The sequence below is a fragment of the Pelophylax lessonae genome (genome assembly GCF_965119305.1).
Source record: "Pelophylax lessonae genome assembly, chromosome: 1".
Taxonomy (NCBI): domain Eukaryota; kingdom Metazoa; phylum Chordata; class Amphibia; order Anura; family Ranidae; genus Pelophylax; species Pelophylax lessonae.
In genome coordinates this window covers 210,428,263-210,448,395 of record NC_138768.1, presented here as the reverse complement: position 1 = coordinate 210,448,395, position 20,133 = coordinate 210,428,263, and the positions used below count along the sequence as shown (strand labels likewise).

At 45.1% G+C, this 20,133-nt stretch overlaps 1 protein-coding gene across 1 annotated transcript in view; it reads left to right on the top strand.

Annotated features, from left to right (window-relative positions):
- Positions 1 to 1,330: 1,330 nt before the first annotated feature.
- OSBP2 (oxysterol binding protein 2) overlaps positions 1,331 to 20,133 on the top strand; it is a 426,310-nt gene continuing 407,507 nt past the window's right edge. The window contains exon 1 of the mRNA XM_082273351.1: positions 1,331 to 1,630. Coding sequence (XP_082129477.1) covers positions 1,380 to 1,630 — 251 coding nt within the window. The 5' untranslated portion in view covers positions 1,331 to 1,379. The remainder of the gene's footprint in view (positions 1,631 to 20,133) is intronic.

Here is a 20,133-nt window from a genome sequence, read left to right as displayed (position 1 = left end):
CTCCTTACCACACACAGCATAAAACTGCCGATAACAAGTCTGTTTACATGTGATCAGCTGATCACATTGTAAAGCGCTGCTGTGATTGGCCCCTTACCATGATCTGTGATCAGCTTTGTCCAAAGGACCCAGCAGTCACAGGGGGCACTGGATGTGCACCCCAGGGGGCACAGGAGGCAGAGTTCTGGGAGGATGTCCATGGGCGACAGTGGCGGCTGGTGCCCCATGGGCCGGCGTAGACATACCACACCAGCCAGCACACCATACCCCCCAGCTCACTCACCCTGGACATGTGGAGTGGCTTCACCCTCAATTTCCTGCATCTCCTGTCTCCTCCATCCACCTTGGCCAATGGCATGGCTTCTCCTTTCGGCCAATTGGGACACGGGTCTCAGGACCCGCTTCCTGATTGGCCTGGAGGAGGATCTGTGTGACAATAGCGAATAATAATTCGCTATTGTGACACAACTGGGTGGGCTCAGTGCTCTGTGCCCCAAGCCCACCCTTTTTTGAAGCCTATTAGGCTCTAATCACATTGCTTCAAAAAAAAAAAAAAACCCCATTGGAATCCATGCGTCCGTCGCCCTGCGTGTAGATAAGGGGGCTGGACACATGGATGGGGGGGCGCCCCCAATGGACGGGCCACCACTGATGGACGCCCTCTCTGAACTAGAAGGTCGAGCTTTGGGGGGCCTTCATGGTTTCTTGCACCGGCTAGTTCCGCCTCTAGTTGTAACCCTTCCTTACTCTATCCGGGATACAAAAATAGTCTTGCCTTTAGATGTATCTTAGTAGGTAAGTATAGGGTTAACATGTACCGTGGAGGTGTAACCAGTATGAGTGACAGAGGTGCAGCACAGCCCCTTGTGTCTTATGCCCCATACACACGTGCAGATTATCTGCAGACTTTTGTCTGCAGACTTACCAAAACCATATAATATGAGGTCAAACCTAAACACTTTCAATTTGTATGCAATCCGGCAGGCCCTTGCACTACATAGAAAAGGTAAGTCTGCAGACAAAAGTCTGCAGATAATCTGCACGTGTGTATGGGGCATTAGTAAGGTGACAACGGTATAACACTAGTAGGAGTAGGCCGAGACAGTGCTGTGAGGACTGGTATAGTAAGTAACCCCGGTGTACCTCCCTTCCTCCACACAGCCTCGCGCTGCACCCTTCCATCTTCAGGTGAGACCACTCATCCTCACTCACCCCGCATCACGTGACGGCTCCCCCCTTCTTCCCGCGAGGACACAGCAGCCAGCGGGGCCAAGTCACGTGAGGCCGTGTTTGTTTTGGTGCTGTACCTCTGGCTGTCACGCGTCGAATGGGGGGCGTGGCGCGTGGCCGTGTCCCCGCCCACTCCGGAGCTGTGGTCTATGGGGAGAGCGGCATCTCCTCCTGGCTCCTCCAGCGGGCTGGTGTCAGTTCTCTCCGCCGTGCCTTGTCTCTCCTGTCCGCAGATCAGCCCGGCGAGAGACATGAATAATTCAGGATCCACCCTCCCGGGCACCCCCGCCCCCCCCGGCCCTGACACCCACAAAGGCTGGCTCTTCAAATGGACCAACTACCTGAAAGGCTACCAAAGGAGATGGTTCGTGCTGAGCAATGGGCTGCTCTCCTACTACAGGTAAGTGCTCTCCCTGCTGATCACTGGGGGGTGAGGGGCTGATAGGTGGGCACACATTGCCTGGGGGCACTGACTGCTCTGGGCATGGGGGTGGCAACAAGTGATCGCGACAGAGGACATTCAGTATATGAGTACACAGGTCAGCTGCTGTGGGGGAGGTAGGTAGGCAGAACCCATGCTCTGTGATTAGGTAGGTGGGAAGATTTCATCCTCTGGACCAGCAGATGGACAGGTAGCATGTGACCAGAAAGCATGGAAAGTTTGTTGACATGACAGGTTGATTGACAGGTACATTATCATGACAGATAGGTAGGTGAATGGTGGAAAGGCAGGTAGGTCACATCTAATGTGGTTATGAATAGACAAGCTGCTTCCATTCTCTGTGATTTGGTAGGTGGGCAGAATCCATCCTCTGGACCAGCAAGCAGCAGATGACAACTCAAGGTGATAAGAGAGGGAGCAGAGTCTGGTGACACTATGGCTGGGCAGGCAGTATATGGATAGGTAGATGAATGGTGCACACTGCACAGGTCTGTAGGTAGTCCTTGTGAATGGGCAGGCAGCACCCATGCTCTGTGATTAGGTAGGTGGGAAGATTTCATCCTCTGGACCAGCAGATGGAGAGGTAGCATGTGACCAGAGAGCAAGGAAAGTCTGCTGACATGACAGGTGGACAGGCAGGGGTAATATCGATAGGTAGGTGAACAATGGACATCCAGGTGGGTAGGTTACATCTGCTTATGTGATTAGGTAGGTGGGCAGATTTTATCTTCTGGACCAGCAGATGGACAGGCAGCATGTAAAGTCTGGGAATGTGACAGGTGGACAGGCAGGGAACATTGACATGACAAATAGATTGGTAGGTGAATGGTGGATAGGCAGGTAGGTCACATCTAGTGTGGTGATGGATGGACAGGCAGCTTCCATGCTCTGTCATTTGGTAGGTGGGCAGAGTCTGGTGACACTATGGCTGGGCAGGCAGTATATGTTGATAATGCTATGTCGATAGGTAGGTGAACAATGGACATCCAGGTGGGTAGGTTACATCTGGTTATGTGATTAGGTAGGTGGGCAGATTTTATCTTCTGGACAGGCAGCATGTAAAGTCTGGGAATGTGACAAGGTGGACAGGCAGGGAACATTGACATGACAAATATATTGGTAGGTGAATGGTGGATAGGCAGGTAGGTCACATCTAGTGTGGTGATGGATGGACAGGCAGCTTCCATGCTCTGTCATTTGGTAGGTGGGCAGAATCCTCTGGATCAGCAAGCAGGCAGATGACAAGGTGATAGGAGCGGGAGCAGAGTCTGGTGACACTATGGCTGGGCAGGCAGTATATGTTGACAATGCTATGTCGATAGGTAGGTGAATGGTGGACAGGCAGCACCCATGCTCTGTGATTATATAAGTGGGCACAATTCATCCTTTGGACTAGCAGATGGGACAGGCAACATATGACCAGAGGGCAAGGAAAGTCTGGGGGCATGACAGGTGGACAGGCACGGGTACATTGACATGGAATATCAATAGGTGAATGGTGGACAGCCAGGTGGGTAGGTTACATCTGGCTATTCAATTAGGTAGGTGGGCAGCTTTTATCCTCTGGGCCAGCAGATGGACAGGCAGCGTGTGACCAGAGAGTAAGAAAAGTCTGCTGACATGGCAGGGGTACATTGACATGGCCTATTGATAGGTAGGTGAATGGTTTACAGCCAGGTAGGTAGGTTACATCTAGCTATATGACTAGGTAGGTGGGCATGTCTTCTGGACCAGCAGATGGACAAGCAGCATGTAAAGTCTGGGGATGTGAGATGTGGACAGGCAGGGAACATTGACATGACCAATGGATTGTTAGGGGCAGAATCCTCTGGACCAGCAAGCAGGCAGATGACAAGGTGATAGGAGAGGGAGCAGAGTCTGGTGACACTATGACATGTGGATAGGTAGGGGAATTGTGGAAAAGGAAAGTAAAGTTCATATTGCCATCGCTCACCTTCCTGGATATAGGCACCTATATATTGGATCACATGCCTGACGAAGGGGTCCTGCGTGGCTCTGAAACGTTGCACTGTCTCTGATGTGATCCTTTTTGCAATAAAGCTTTTGGACTGCTTTTGCAAGATCCATGGTGTGCTGGTGAATATGTATGTACCTGTGGAAAGGGAAGTCTGGCGACATGAGAGCTGGACAGTCAGGTCCATTGACATGGCATATCAATAGGTAGGTGAATAGTGGACAACCAGGTGGGTAGGTTACATCTGGCTCTGTGATTAGGTAGGTGGGCAGATTTCATCCTCTGGGCCAGGAGATGGACAGGCAGCATGTCACAAGAGAGCGAGGTAAGTCTGGTGACATGACAGGTGGTCAGGGTGGTATATTGACATGGCGTATCGAAAGGTAGGTAAATGGACAGCCAGGGGGGTAAGTTACTTCTGGCTCTTTGATTAAGCAGATGGGCAAATTTCATGCTCTGGACCAGCGGATGGCAAGAGGGGAACAGTCTGGAGAAACTATGGGTGGACAGGCAGGGTATGTTGTGGTGACGGAGGCGTAGGTTATTTGAGGGGATGGGTGGTTGGGCAGATGTGATAAGTGAGGGGACATTGGTTTATAATGGTAGATTCTCATCATTCGTCATTTAAAAAGGTAGTTTCAATATCAGCAAATGTTTTATGAGCTAATTTTGAGGAGTTTTCTATAGTAAGTAAACATAAAATAAAAAAATCCTTATTTCCTGGCCACCTCGAACTTACTCTTCTTGCTCTCCTACCTAAATATATGATCATATTGGATGGAGAGTAATGACTGGCATCGGAGGAGCAGATGTAGGAATAGATCTGGTCATTGGCTCCAGGCTGGGTCATGCTCTGGGGCCCAGAAGAATAGGTGTTCCTTGGGGAAAGCTGTTGGTTCAGTGCAGTAGTGGTCTGGCATCATATAGAGGGGTCCTCAGTGCAGTAGTGGTCTGGCATCATATAGAGGGACCTCAGTGCAGTAGTGGTCTGGCATCATATAGAGGGGTTCTCAGTGCAGCAGTGGTCTGGCATCATATAGAGGGGTTCTCAGTGCAGCAGTGGTCTGGCATCATATAGAGGGACCTCAGTGCAGTAGTGGTCTGGCATCATATAGAGGGGTTCTCAGTGCAGTAGTGGTCTGGCATCATATAGAGGGACCTCAGTGTAGTAGTGGTCTGGCATCATATAGAGGTACCTCAGTGCAGTAGTGGTCTGGCATCATATAGAGGGACCTCAGTGCAGTAGTGGTCTGGCATCATATAGAGGGGTTCTCAGTGCAGTAGTAGTCTGGCATCATATAGAGCAGGGGTGGGGAACCTATGGCTCAAGGGCCATATGCGGCCCGTGAAATCCTTTGGTCCGGCCCCCCAGGCTGTCGCTGTGTCTGTGTCTCTCAGCTCAGCTGTCAGAATGGAGACGATATTTGCTGTATAGTTTGTGCTCCGTCTCTGACCGTCTGAGTCAGAGGCAGAGTGATTTCAAATGCACTCCACCTGTGACCAATACAGGAAGAATTGCATCTATCTTCCTCCAGCGCAGCGCCGCTCCTGAGTCTCACGCCAGCATTTCCCACCAGCAGTACCAGCCTGAGCCAGCAGTACCCACAGCAGTACCAGCCAGCAATGCCAGGCTGAGCCAGCAGTACCAGCCAGCATTTCCCACCAGCAGTACCAGCCAGCATTTCCCACCAGCAGTACCAGCCAGCATTTCCCACCAGCAGTTTCAGCCAGCAGTACCCACCAGCAGTTCTTTTCAAAACTTACCACCACAAAGAGTCGACTGCGCACCAGACTGACGCAAACCTGCAAAACTAGTTGGCAGTAGCAGCATCATCAATACCAGCTAACATCACACACCTCACCAAAGAGAAGCAGTTCCAGCCATCACATTAGAGGTGAATTAATTAAATGTTTGACAAAATATAACAGGCTAATTTTTAAGTGGATAATTTTGAACGGCCCCCGATTGATGTTAAAAATATCCAAATGGCCCTTGGCAGAAAAAAGGTTCCCCACCCCTGATATAGAGGGACCTCTGCAGTAGTGGTCTGGCATCATATAGAGGGTCCTTAGTGCAGTAGTGGTCTGGCATCATATAGAGGGTCCTTAGTGCAGTAGTGGTCTGGCATCATATAGAGGGTCCTTAGTGCAGTAGTGGTCTGGCATCATATAGAGGGACCTCAGTGCAGTAGTGGTCTGGCATCATATAGAGGGACCTCAGTGCAATAGTGGTCTGGCATCATATAGAGGGACCTCAGGGCAGTAGTGGTCTGGCATCATATAGAGGGACCTCAGGGCAGTAGTGGTCTGGCATCATATAGAGGTACCTCAGTGCAGTAGTGGTCTGGCATCATATAGAGGGACCTCAGTGCAGTAGTGGTCTGGCATCATATAGAGGGACCTCAGTGCAGTAGTGGTCTGGCATCATATAGAGGTACCTCAGTGCAGTAGTGGTCTGGCATCATATAGAGGGACCTCAGTGCAGTAGTGGTCTGGCATCATATAGAGGGACCTCAGTGCAGTAGTGGTCTGGCATCATATAGAGGTACCTCAGTGCAGTAGTGGTCTGGCATCATATAGAGGGACCTCAGTGCAGTAGTGGTCTGGCATCATATAGAGGGACCTCAGTGCAGTAGTGGTCTGGCATCATATAGAGGTACCTCAGTGCAGTAGTGGTCTGGCATCATATAGAGAGACCTCAGTTGTCTTCACTATATTAAAAACCAAAGAAAACCTGTAACTTAAAATCACAGCTTCACTATACCCCCTCCGTGGGCTACACAGATCTTTCTGATCTTGCATATTACATTGGCTGTTCAGTTTGTACCCCCTATTACCTAATATATGCACTCATGGTACTGAATGATACTTTGTACTCGAGGGGTTGGCTACCCCATCTTCTTTGTAACACTCTTGATTTTACCCCGGTCTCCTCCCATGAAGGTTTGTTTATTTATTTATTTTTTGTTGTTTACTTTAAAAAAAAACCTGAATAATACTTTGTGAAACAAAAATCACACGTTTGTTTCAAATTCTGCAACTATGAAATAGTTTTTATACTCTTGAGAACAGGTGAAGTTTGTACAAATGCACAAACATTTTATTATATTGCAGCTTACCAATTCTTAGATGTGGTAACTGCATTTGTTTTCTTTTTTAGGGCTTTCTTTTCACCTCGTGATGTTGCGAGTAAGTCTGTTGTTCTTTATCAGAGTAAGCTGTCCTGCAGATGTAGCAGTTAGTGGGTTGAGCCAAACCATTTACCACTGATAGGGGGTTGCTTACAATAGTCATCTTATATTTACGTTGTAAAACCTTTATCCCAAATGATGCACAACTATTGCTGTGTACCTACTTATAAAGTGTTAGCTAGTGTTTGACTTCCATCTGCTAGTCCACTTACTGCTATCCTCCCCCCAAACTGACCATGCTGCTGTCCAAAGGTGTCAGTGTTGCTCCTTCATCCAGAGTAAGGGCACTCTACTAAAGGAGGTGTTACTTGCCAGCTCACCGGGGGAAAAGCCTAAAAAAAGAAACCAATGCAGCCAGCACATTTAAGGAGTGGAAGCACTCCAATGCAGGAGGTAAAAACAGGGGGGGATGTGTTGAAAGCCTAAAAAAGAAAAACTGATGCAGCCACCACATCATTGGTAAGCTGCAATATATTACATTTTTGGTTCTGGGTTTAACACCACTTTAAAACACTTTTAGTGAATGGGTGATCTGTAACAGGTATGCACAGCAGAGGTTCTTGTATTGCTATGGCTACTGTAATGTATTAACTTTAAGCTGTCTTTGGGTCCTTTTCACATGGCTGTTCTGTTCAGATCTACCTACACCCCCCAACCCAAAAAAGGACAAAGTCTTCCTTTTTCCATTTTCCCTAAACCTAAGCATGACAGATGTGCAGTTATTTGATGTACACGTGTACAGTATCTCACAAAGGTACTGGTCACTGGAAGTTCAACACGGCACCTCCATGGCAAAGAACTCTGAGGATCTGAAAAAAGAATTGTTGCTCTACATAAAGATGGCCTAGGCCAATGATGGCGAACTTTGGCACCCCAGATGTTTTGGAACTACATTTTCCATGATGCTCAACTACACTGCAGAGTGCATGAGCATCATGGGAAATGTCGTTCCAAAACATCTGGGGTGCCAAGGTTCGCCATCACTGGCCTAGGCTATAAGAAGATTACCAAGACCCTGAAACTGAGCTGCAGCACGGTGACCAAGACCATACAGTGGTTTAACAGGACAGGTTTCACTCAGAACAGGCCTCACCATGGTCAACCAAAGAAGTTGAGTGCATGTGCTCAGTGTCCTATCCAGAGGTTGTCACAGTTTGCTGAAGACAAGCAGACTAAGGACATGGATTACTGGAACCATGTCCTGTGGTCTAAAGAGACCAAGATAAATGTATTTGGTTCAGATGGTGTCAAGCGTGTGTGGTGGCAACCAGGTGAGGAGTACAAAGACAAGTGTGTCTTGCCTACAGTCAAGCATGGTGGTGGAAGTGTCACGGTCTGGCTCTGCTGGCACTGGGGAGCTACAGTTCATTGCGGGAACCATGAATGCCAACATGTACTCTGAGTCCTACTGAAGCAGAGCATGATCCCCTCCCTTCAGAGACTGGGCCACAGGGCAGTATTCCAACTTAACGACCCCAAACACACCTCCAAGACGACCACTGCCTTGCTAAAGAAGCTGAGAGTAAAGGTGAGGTACTGACCAAGCATGTCTCCAGACCTAAACCCTATTGAGCATCTGTGGGGCATCCTCAAACAGAAGGTGGAGGAGCACAAGGTCTCCAACATCCACCAGCTCCATGATGTCGTCATTGAGGGAGGAGTGGAAGAGGACTCCAAGGGCAACCTGTGAAGCCCTGGTGAACTCCATGCCCAAGAGGGTTAAGGCAGTGCTGGAAAAAAATGGGTAGCCACCCAAAATATTGACACTTTGGGCCTAATGTGAACATTGTCACTTAGGGATGTATTCACCTTTTGTTGCCAGCGATTTAGACATTAATGGCTGTGTTGAGATACTTTGGGGGGGACAGAAAATGTACACTGTTATACAAGCTGTACACTCACTACTTTACATTGTAGCAAAGTGTCATTTCTTCTGTGTTGTCACATGAAAAGATAGAATAAAATATTTACAAAAATGTGAGGGGTGTACTCATTTTTGTGAGGGATACTGTACATATTGGTTTAAAATTTGTCTGCCCATACACCTAACATGGGTTAAAGGTTGACCAAATTAAAATTAAAATAATAATTAAAATAAAAAACCTTCTGGCTTTATAACCATTTTAGTCAGCAGGTCTGATCACAGATCCCACTCTGATCAAAACCGACATGGCCCATGTGAAAAGGGGTTTTAGGACCTTGTTTGGTCATGGGGTATCTTGAAAAAAATCCATCAGCACAGTTCAGGCAAAAGTGCATTAACTACCAATCCGTGTTTGGTGCCTGCTTCATAATTAATAACCTGGATAGAATACATTATTGTCATTAGAAGAGAGAACATAAAACGAACAATAAAACTGTAGCACAATAGCTCATCAAAGCACAATGCAAGCGATGACAACGCATGACTGCTTACTCAATGACATGAAAACTCAGGTTACCGAAACCATTAATCTGCCATGTACGTTCATTGCAGCCTTTGTATTTCAACAGTAGAAGGCCACAACAAATCGGTCATATTTGGTAATTCTCTCTGCCTGAACACAAGAGCACATGATCTGCTAAAACTGTGATTCTGCTTGTAATTTGTGCTTTGCAGTAATACATTAACCACTTAAGCCCCGGAAGATTTTACCCCCTTCCTGACCAGGGTGTTTTTTTTTTTTTACTGCGTGACTTTAACGGACAATTGCGCGGTCGTGCGACGCTGTACCTAAACAAATTTCACGTCCTTTTTTTCCCACAAACAGCTTTCTTTTGGTGGTATTTGATCACCTGTGCGATTTTTTTTTTTTTTTTTTTTTTTTTTTTTGATCATGCGCTATAAGCAAAAAAAGAGCGTAGATTTTGCAAAAACAACAATATTTTTCACATTTTTTATATGAAATTCCCCCCAAAAAAATGTAAAAATCAAAATTTTTTAACATTTTCGGCCAATTTGTTTTATGCTACATATGTTTGGTAAAAAAAATTGAAAAAAGCGTATTTTGATTTTTGGTGTTTTTTTTTTTTCAACGAGAAATGGCGGCGATCTGCGATTTTTGCGGTACTGCGACATTGCGGTGGACAGATCGGACCCTTGACTGATGTTTTTGACACTTTTGGGGTTACCAATGACCTTACTGCAGTAATCAGTGCTATACATATGCACTGTTACTGTAAAAATGACACTGGCAGGGAAGGGGTTAACTGTATTGGAGAGGGAGGGGTTAAGTGTGTCCTAGGGGCGTGTTTGTAACTAGTGGGACATGTCTACTATTGTAAAAACAGAGATCAACGGTTCTACAACGTAGAACCGTCTGATCTCCATTTTTACACAGGGGAGAATGACAGGCGGCTTGTTTACATAAGCCGCCCGCCTTTCTCCCGCTCTACCGACGATCGTAGTGTGACCGGCCGACATCGGGTCCGCCGGTCACACGCGCGGACTCTTTAGTGAACGAGCTGGGGCGGGCGCGCTCGCCCGCTATTGCCTCACAAACCAGTCCCAGGCTAGTGACGTATATATACGTCACTTTGCCTGGCCGGGGCTGACCGCCGCAGTATATCTACTTGCGGCGGTCGGCAAGCGGGTAACATTTATTATTATTATTATTATTATTATTATTATTATTATTCAGGATTTATTGAGCGCCAGCAGTTTACGCAGCACTTTAATACATAAAATAGCAACTAGGTTTTTAACAAAACTCATGCGTTGCATTTAAATTGACCTCATCGGTTTGCCTTTGTGGCTTTATATTCATTTGGTGTAATAGGACTACATTTTTTAACGTGGGCTGGCTCCCTATTTCTTGGGACAGTCCTGGATTCTAAAGATTTGTCCATTTGTCACCTTTTGACCACTTGAGTACCAGCCAGTAGCCCCTTCATTACCAGAGCGTTTTTCAGTTTTCGGTGCTGTTCTAGTTTGACTTGCTCACTTTTTGCCGCTTTTTTTTTTTTTTGACCATGAAGAAACATGCTGGTATTGAGGGGGTTAACCACTTCCCGCCCAACAACGTCATATGACATTGTGGACTTTTAGTGGGGATATCTGACTGATGCCTGCAGCTACAGGTATCATTCAGATATCTTATTTTTCTGCTGGTGATTCCCTGCACAATAAAAAACAATCAGATGCTATTCAGTCGCTTGATTGTTTGTTTTTACAGGCGGCGGGAGAAGACCCTCCTCCCCACGCGTGCCGCCCTTTCAGTGTTTCTACCAGCTCACCCGTGTGATCGGCGAGCCGGAGACTGAATCGGCTGGTCACATCTGTTTACCATAGAGCTAACCGTCATGTGATCGGGAGGGCCAATCACAGGGCCCTCCTGCCAAAACTTGTTGCTCTGTGTCCGAGGGACACAGGCACATCGAGATCGCGCCGCTGCGCGTGACTGCGGTGGCGCGATCTCGCTCCTTCTGCAGGACATTTGGGAACGTCCGATCAGAAGGACGAGACTCCCACCCGGCCGTATATGTACAGTGGCCGGGTGGGAGGTGGTTAAAGCATGGGGATGCCTGCCTTTACACACACATGAACTTTAATGACATCCCAGTCTTAATCTGTAGGGCTCAATATTAAGTTGGCCCACCCTTTGTAGCTATAACAACTTCAACTCTTCTGAGAAGGCTGTCCACAAGTTTTAGAAGTGTGTCTATGGGAATGTTTGATCATTCTTCCAAAAGCAATTTGTGAGGTTAGGCATTGCTTTGGACGAGAAGGCTTTGCTCAGTCTCAGCTCTAATTCATCCCAAAGGTGTTCTATTGGGTTGAGGTCAGGACTCTGTGCAGGCCAGTCAAGTTCCACCATGCCAAACTCTCTCATTCATGTTTTTATGGACCTTGCTTTGTGCACTGGTCCAAATCATTTTGTGGGGGGGGGGGGGGGGGGGGAGTCAATAATGGCGTGGGGTTGTTTTTCAGAGGTTTGGCTTGGCCTCCTAGTACCAGTGAAGGGAACTCTTAAGGCGTCGGCATACCAAGGCATTTTGGACAATTTCATGCTCCCAACTAAATGCATTTGGCTCTAAATGTGGGTGCACATTGGTACAACAATCAGTTCCATTGAGCTGCAGTCTGCCACAGATTTGACAGGCTGCATCCACCCCAAATCTCCCCTTTCTCTGGGCATATTAAAAAATTCTGTGTGGGACACACGGCATTTTGATGGCCTCACGTGAAAAGGGTCTAATACTTTTTATGATAACCTAGATTTCACAATTGTTGACCTATGACCACCCTTCAAAAAGTAACCTTCAAGATTCGTTGCCTGTTTTTCTTCTTTCCTTTACTATAGCTATGTAAGGCAATTTTCATGAGATCACAAGATCTGACAGTCTTGACCATGTGAGTTTTTAGTCCTTTTGGCAGGCTATGTGAAATATTGCAGCAGTTTAATTTGTACATCATACATGGTGATAGGCAACGATTTGAAATTACGAAGTCATTTAGTGATTAAGCTGCATATTCAGAGAGAAGTTGTCAAACACGACGCTGGCAAGACAAATATCCAGAGCCTGTGCTTCAGGTGACTGTTGTCATAGGCCAATTATTTGCTTTAGCGTTAGAATATTGCAATTAGAATGAGTGGTTATGGTGCACTACCAACTTTCCAGTCTATTATTGATCCCCTGGGATGTTACCCAGCGTAGATAATGGCGATGTTTATTCAGGAGTCACATCCGTGCCCGTGCGTGAGTGCAGCTCTGGCACAATCATTTCTTCTGTGCTTACAGGATACCTGTAGTTGGCATCTGTTGTATTTGCCTGTTACTGTAGCTGGCTAAATCTGCTGCAGATCACACTGCTTGTCGCTAAGATGAAGTCTCTGGTGGCCCAATCTGCAGGTGTATGAGCCCCTGGAGTATTACTTTCTTGGCAGTTGTGAATTTGACACATCTCTCACACAGGTAAAACTGTAGGAAGGTGGAAGTGAAAGATGTGAGCCAGTGAGTGTGCAAAGATTTACAGTGGGTAGCTATATAGGATAAAGACGCGGGATGTTAATTAGGTTTAGTTAGAAGTCAGTCAGGGCTTGTGTACACACTCATACAAAAATAACTTGCATGATGCATTCCATGTTTCCAAGTGTATTTAGTGGAATAGCTTAATACACACACACGCTCACCCTATGCCTTTGCTTGGTATATATTTTTTTTTCACTTTGGCTGTTCTTGATGCAGCACATGTGCAGCTAATGCATAAGGCCTCATTCAAATGGGCACTCTAATGCCTCGTACACACGCATCGATTATTGGCCGGGAATTTTATGCCAACGTCCGATCGGCCGATTTTTGGCTTGTTAGTATGATGCTTCCGACAACCGACTCTGACTTTTCGGCCAAATAAAATCTGGTGTGCAGGCTATAAAATTTTTGTTGGCCGTCAACACCACAGCCGATTTTCGTGCAGTCAGTACAGATTTTGGCAGACAAAAATCTGATGAGCAAGACTGGGCATGCTCAGAGAAGAAAAAACACACTGAAAGTAAACCATCACTTCTGAAGTAGATTTTTGTCGGACGAGAAAATTCGTGTGCAGTCTAGGCACATTCCAACCAACAAAACGCCACTCTGGACAAAAGACGGACGATTGATCGGCCGATAATCGGTGCGTGTGTACGAGGCTTTAGACTAACTCCACTTTTGTTGGGAAAAAGCTATCCCCTAGAATTGTATAGTGGTACTTCATTCTACCAATCTACTTTGACTTTTTTTAACCCTTATGCTGCTAGCATTGCTAAAATTGATAGGAATGTGTATTCCATTTAATTGTTTTAATTTTTTTTTTTTTATCCTTTTCTTTAGTTTCTTTCTGGTTTCTATGCCTAGGCAAATGATGTCATACATCCCAGGAGTCTTCAGGGAAGGAGGAGCTAAGGGCTGGTGGGTTCCTGGAAGTAAATGCTACAAGAATCATCTGCTCTTACTCAAGATGGCCACAGCTAGAAATGCTAGGGAGTGTTTTTTTTTCTTTTTTTTCAAAGTGATCAAAAATAAAGCATGGAGTCCTGAATGGATGGGGAGTTTGCTTTGAATACTACAAATTAATTAAAAGGTGTTTTTGTTTTGTGCTCAAATACTGTACAGTGTAATCTAGATCCACTTTAACAAACCTAGTTGAAGATTCCTACCTTCTCTTATTCTGAAGAAATAGCAGTTTGTCTGTCCTTATCCATGTGTAAAATGAATGTGAATGGGAGCGATTTAACCGCTTGCCGACTGCGCACAGTATATTTACTGCGGCAGTCAGCCCCGGCCAGGCAGAGTGACGTAGATCTACGTCGCTAGCCTGTGACAGGCTTTTGAGCCAATAGCGGGCGAGCGTGTGCCCGCCCCGGCTCGTTCACAGAGGAGTCCGTGCGTGTGACCGGCGGACCCGATGTCCGCCGGTCACACTACGATCGTCGGTAGAGCGGGAGAAAGGCGGGCGGCTTATGTAAACAAGCCGCCTGTCATTCTCCCCTGTGTAAAAATGGAGATCAGACGGTTCTACTATGTAGAACCGTTGATCTCTGGTTTTACAATAGTAGACATGTCCCATCACAGTTAGAAACACGCCCCTAGGACACACTTAACCCCTCCCTCTCCAAAACAGTTAACCCCTTCCCTGCCAGTGTCATTTTTACAGTAACAGTGCATATGTATAGCACTGATTACTGTAGTAATGTCACTGGTAACCCCAAAAGTGTCAGTCAAGGGTCTGATCTGTCCGCCGCAATGTGGCAGTCCCGCAAAAAAAATCGCAGATCGCCGCCATTACTCGTTAAAAAAAAAAAAAAAAAACAAAAATGACAAAAATCTATCCCTTTGTTAGTAAACGCGATAACTTTTGCGCAAACCAATCAAAATACGCTTTTTGAGATTTTTTTTTTTTTTTACCAAACATATGTAGCATAAAACAAATTGGCCGAAAATGTTAAAACATTTTTTTTGATTTTTTTACATTTTTTTTTTTTTTTTTTGGGAAATTTCATATAAAAAAAAAGTGAAAAATATTGTTATTTTTGCAAAATTACGCTCTTTTTTGTTTATAGCGCATGATCAAAAAATCGCACAGGTGATCAAATACCACCAAAAGAAAGCTCTGTGGGAAAAAAAGGACGTGAAATTTGTTTAGGTACAACGTCGCACGACCACGCAATTGTCCGTTAAAGTCACGCAGTAAAAAAATCGCAAAAAACCCCCTGGTCAGGAAGGGAGTAAAATCTTCTGGGGCTTAAGTGGTTAATAATTCTCAATCCAGCTATTATGCTTGCAGAGTTCTAATGAGGAAAGTGGCAGAGTCTGCCTCTCTTTAGTAGTGATTTCTCTTTGGGAGTATATTGCCAAAAATGACATTTTTGTTGCAGTGGATGCTCAAAGTCTGACTTGTATCTTAGTGCAGACTTCTGGGAAAATGAGTAAGCCAATCACACAAGAAGGAAATTACATTTATTGTGGGAGTTCTGTACACAGAGTACAGAACTCCAAGTAGCTATAGTACATTGCATTTTACAGAAAATGACACTGCTGCAAATTAAAAAGGAAAGGTCATTTTTAATCAGTTATAATATAACTTGTGCTGCAATTGTACATACTATATTGTTGTTCATTTTTTTTATTTGCAATTTTTTTCCCCAGGAAAGTGGAATTACCCGTTAAGCATACTCCCTTGTGAGGGCCATGTTTGCCTGGACTGGGATACACAGATATTCCGAGCATTCCCCTTACAGGCAGTCCTATTCATGTCATTAGGGACTGAACAGCTGTGTGGGTGCGCAGACCTAAATGCACAATGTCTGCCTTTCTGGGCGGCACAACCGCATGGCACAGCTGTCCGATTGGGAGTAGTATCTGTGTTTGTGCAGCCGCTGCATGTCAGTTGATTTGAATGGAAGGAAAAAGGACATTTTATATGCCCCCCTTATTCCTCATGGGATAAGTGGCAGGTGAATAGGTAGGAAATTCTAGTCAGAATTTAGGCGTTTTTTTTTCTTAGGTTTTTACCTCAGGAAAAGAAGCGGGATTTTGCCTAGGAATAGCATAAGGAGGTGGGATAAGCGTTTACTGACAGGTGATAGGTTCACCTGTAGTAGGCACACCCCTTCTGCTAGAAGATTCTGGAAGTTACTGTGGAGCCTATATAAGGTGTGTACTTTCCTCAGGGGGCTCATTCGCCTCAGAGGACAGCAAGCTGTGCGTTCCCCACCCCCCCTCCCCTTATGTCGCGGCTGTTATTATGTGGTAAGTCACCTTTGTAGCTATGCAAAGGGGGACCAGTGGTTTATTAAATTGTTTGGGAGTTGTTTTATGAAATTAATCTGATTATTTATTGATATAGCCTGAGCTGTAATGGCTAGGCTGTTTTTTTAAAATGTTTAAGAATATAAAATTTATTTATGATTATTTATAAATTATTTTATAATTTATGATTATTTATTTAAACCAATAATAAACGGCCGCGGCCAATTTAATCCATATGATTGAGTCTTGGGTTTTTATTTATAGTGATAAGGTTTATTTAAACAAATATACTGCCTACTATCCCATGAGACTTCCAGGGATGCTTAGATCACCTGTGCAGGCAAACCCAGCCCTTGCATGGAGGTACACTTAGCTCGCCCATGTGAGCAAGGTATGAAGCCCTGTACACACGGGCTGGTGTTGGCTGGCTTAACTGACCAACATTCGGCTCGTGTGTATAGCAGCCTGTCCAACAGAAGCCTACCGAACGGGCATGCTGGAAAACCAGCATCTGATCAGTGCTGACTGGAGTGTTCTGGTGCAGGGCAGTCCTCCTGTCAGAACACAGTAGCTCAGCGGAGAGATTACTGTACTAACATCAAATAGTTGGTACAGCGAGCTCCTCAGTTAGTGTTGTTTTTTTTTTTTTTTTTTTTTTTCAGCCCGCCGAGTTGAAAAAAAAAAAATTGATGGCGTACCAGGCATTGGGGTCTTGTCACATGAGCGGCATCAGTTGAGTCATGTTTTTTGCTGATAAAAACTGATAAATACAGACTAGATTAGATCAGTTTACACCTCATTTCAATTTAGTGTTTTGTGTTTTTTTGGGGGTTTTTTTTTTGTGTGTCCATAAAGGGACAGAAGTGGACGACATCCTAAATGGGAAAGGACACAGTCTTTGTTCCATTTAACCACTTAAGCCCCGGAAGATTTTACCCCCATTCCGACCAGGAGGTTTTTTGCCATTCAGCACTGCGTGACTTTAACGGACAATTGCGCGGTCGAGCGATGCTGTACCTAAACGAATTTGACGTCCTTTTTTTCCCACAAACAGAGCTTTCTTTTGGTGGTATTTGATCACCTGTGCAATTTTTTTATTTTTTGCGCTATAAACAAAAAAAAAGAGCGTCAATTTTGCAAAAATAACAATATTTTTCACATTTTGTTTTATATGAAATTCCCCCCAAAAAATATGTAAAAAATAAAAATTTTTTAACATTTTAGGCCAATTTGTTTTATGCTACATATGTTTAGTAAAAAAAATCGCAAAAAGCGTATTTTGATTGGTTTGTGCAAAATGTATTGCGTTTACTAACTAAGGGAAAGATTTGTGTCATTTTTGGTGTTTTTTTTTTTTTAATGTGTAATGGCGGCGATTTTTATTTATTTATTTATTTATTTATTTTTTTGTGACATTGCGGCGGACAGATCGGACCATTGACTGACATTTTTGACACTTTTGGGGGTACCAGTGACATTACTGCAGTAATCAGTGCTATATATATATATATGCACTGTTACTGTAAAATGACACTGGCAGGGAAGGGGTTAACTTTATTGGGGAAGGAGGGGTTAAGTGTGTCCCTAGGGACGTGCTTCTAACTGTGATTGGACATGGCTACTGGTGTAGGAAGAGTGATCAATGGTCCTACATAGTAGAACCGTATGATCACCATTCCTACACAGGGGAGAATGACAGGTGGCTTGTTTACATTAGCCGCCTGCCTTTCTCCCTCTCCACCGCCGAGTGACCGGCGGACATCGGGTCCGCCGGTCACACGCACAGACTTCCTAGGGAATGAGCTGTGGCGGGTGCGCGCTCGCCCGCTATTGGCTCACAAGCAAGTGACAGGCAAGTGTCATATATACGTCACTTTGCCTGGCTGGGGCTGACCGCCGCAGTATATGTACTTGCGGCGGTTGGCAACCGGTTAAAGTAGAACTATAGGCAACCGGTTAAAGTAGAACTATAGGCATTTTTTATTTTTTTATTTTATGTAAGGTAGGGCTATCGCCCCTATCAGATTTTTTTTTTTTTTTTTTTTTTTTTTCACTTTTTCCTTTCAATGTTAATGGTAAACAGGACAGATAGAGGTTGGATCTCCCTAACGGGGGCACAAACAACAATAACAATCTGACAGGTGTTCTAATCCCTCTCCACTCTATTCAAAAGGAAAAAAAAATGGTTGCCTTTGATTATACTTCAAGAAAGGGACCTGAATGGATGTAAAGGATGGTCATCCGCTTATATCAGCAAATGCATAGGAATAAACTGCTATCTGCTTTTCATCGGAAACCAGACAGATGAACAGACCCCCAGTGTGAAAAGGTCCTTACTCTGGCCAGGTCTACTATTTTAAGCTCTAACCCACACCAATACTTTTTGTTTTGTTTCAGGTACTACTTTATCAGTTTTTGTGTATTTTTGCCTAATACTTTAGTTTGTGTAGATGTCAGTGGGTTCATCAGCCTGGATTCTACAATAAACGTATGTAGGACATACACCCACTTTCTAATCACAGGATGATGCTTAGCAGTTCTACAAATACCCAGAAAAAAAAAATAACGCTCTTTCCGCCAAGTGTATGTACTCTGACAGGCTATACCCTCTTAGATCTTTGTACATCCTCTGTTGTAAGACTACATTAAACTGGAAGTCCAGACTACAAATATCTAATCTTAAACCTGCTCCCACCCCCTTTAAATCCTATTCAAACTACCCAGTAGAAGGAAAATGCTTATACTTATTCTCAGGGTGCTCCTGTTTGATTGCGTTATTTCCCCAGTGGCTTGCTTCAGGGGAGTCAAGAGAACCCTGACAACGGATGGAATGCCTGGGTGGTGATGTCTCCTATTGGCTTACTATGGACCATCCATTGTCGGCTGTCCCTCCTCTCCCCTGAAGCCGGCTGCTAGGAGCTGATCACGTGACCAGACTGCAGTGCCCTGAGGATAGGTAAGTATATGCTTCTTCCTTCTACAGGGTAGTTAGAATAGTATGCAGTGTTTGTTGCAGTTACATTGTTATGGTGTAGTGATCCTTAGCAGTGTTGTCAGTCAGTATGATGCAGTATACACATAGTTTGTCAGGGTGTGGAGTCTGGAAGAACAGACTGTTTGCATTTGCACCTTGAGAGCTAGAAAGTTGGTATGTCTGTTTTTATAAGTTCTATGCTCCAGGGGAGGATAACTCGCAGACTGGAGCAGATGTTTGGGTGAAAACCGCAAACAATAGATCAGTATCATACGTGCCACAAAGGGGTGTGGAGAGGGAATGGAATCTAATTCTACTTGATGAAGAAGAAAAAACAAGATAAAAGACCCGGTGCACACATTGGAAGCTGTAGATGACATTTCCGCATGCCTACACAGTGTTAGAATCACAAACCTGTGAAAACGGCAACATTCTACCAGATCACACCTCCATTATTTCAGATACCGGAGTAGGGTTTTCACAAGTGTGGTGTAGTAAGGGAATAACTTTACTGAACTGGGATCTTTGCTTTGGGCTTTATTACTTTGTTACATGATGTAAACATTGCACTTATGTGATACCCTTGTAACATTACGTTACTGGAAATTTTTTTTTATTTTTTTCCTACCTTTCTTCCTTTTTTAAAGCAGAGCTCCAGCCCCCCCACCGAAAAATTAAAAGCGGCTACAAATACTGTAGCTGCTGACTTTTACTATTTACTATTAGGGCATTTACCAGTCCAGGGATCCCGTGGTGTCCTCACCCAAGCTGATTCTTTAATCCGCTCTTGGGTGCTTACGCCCCCATCTTGGGTAAGGAAAACCAGCAGTGAAGCTTTGATTGCGGCTTCACTGCCAGTTTCCTACTGAGCATGTGTGAATCGCATTGCTCTTTCTAATTGGGCTGGCTGCAGTAAGGGCCGAATTTCCTGCTGTGTTCACCGTGGCAAACTCAGCAGGAAGTGGGGAGCGGTTGCCTGTCGAAAGGAGGAGGGAGGACATCTTGTGTGGGGAAGCAGACAAGCGGAGCTTCCACTTTTGGGTGGAGCTCCGCTTTAACCACTTGGTGACCACCCACCGCAGATATACTGCGGCAGGCTGGCTCGGCTGCG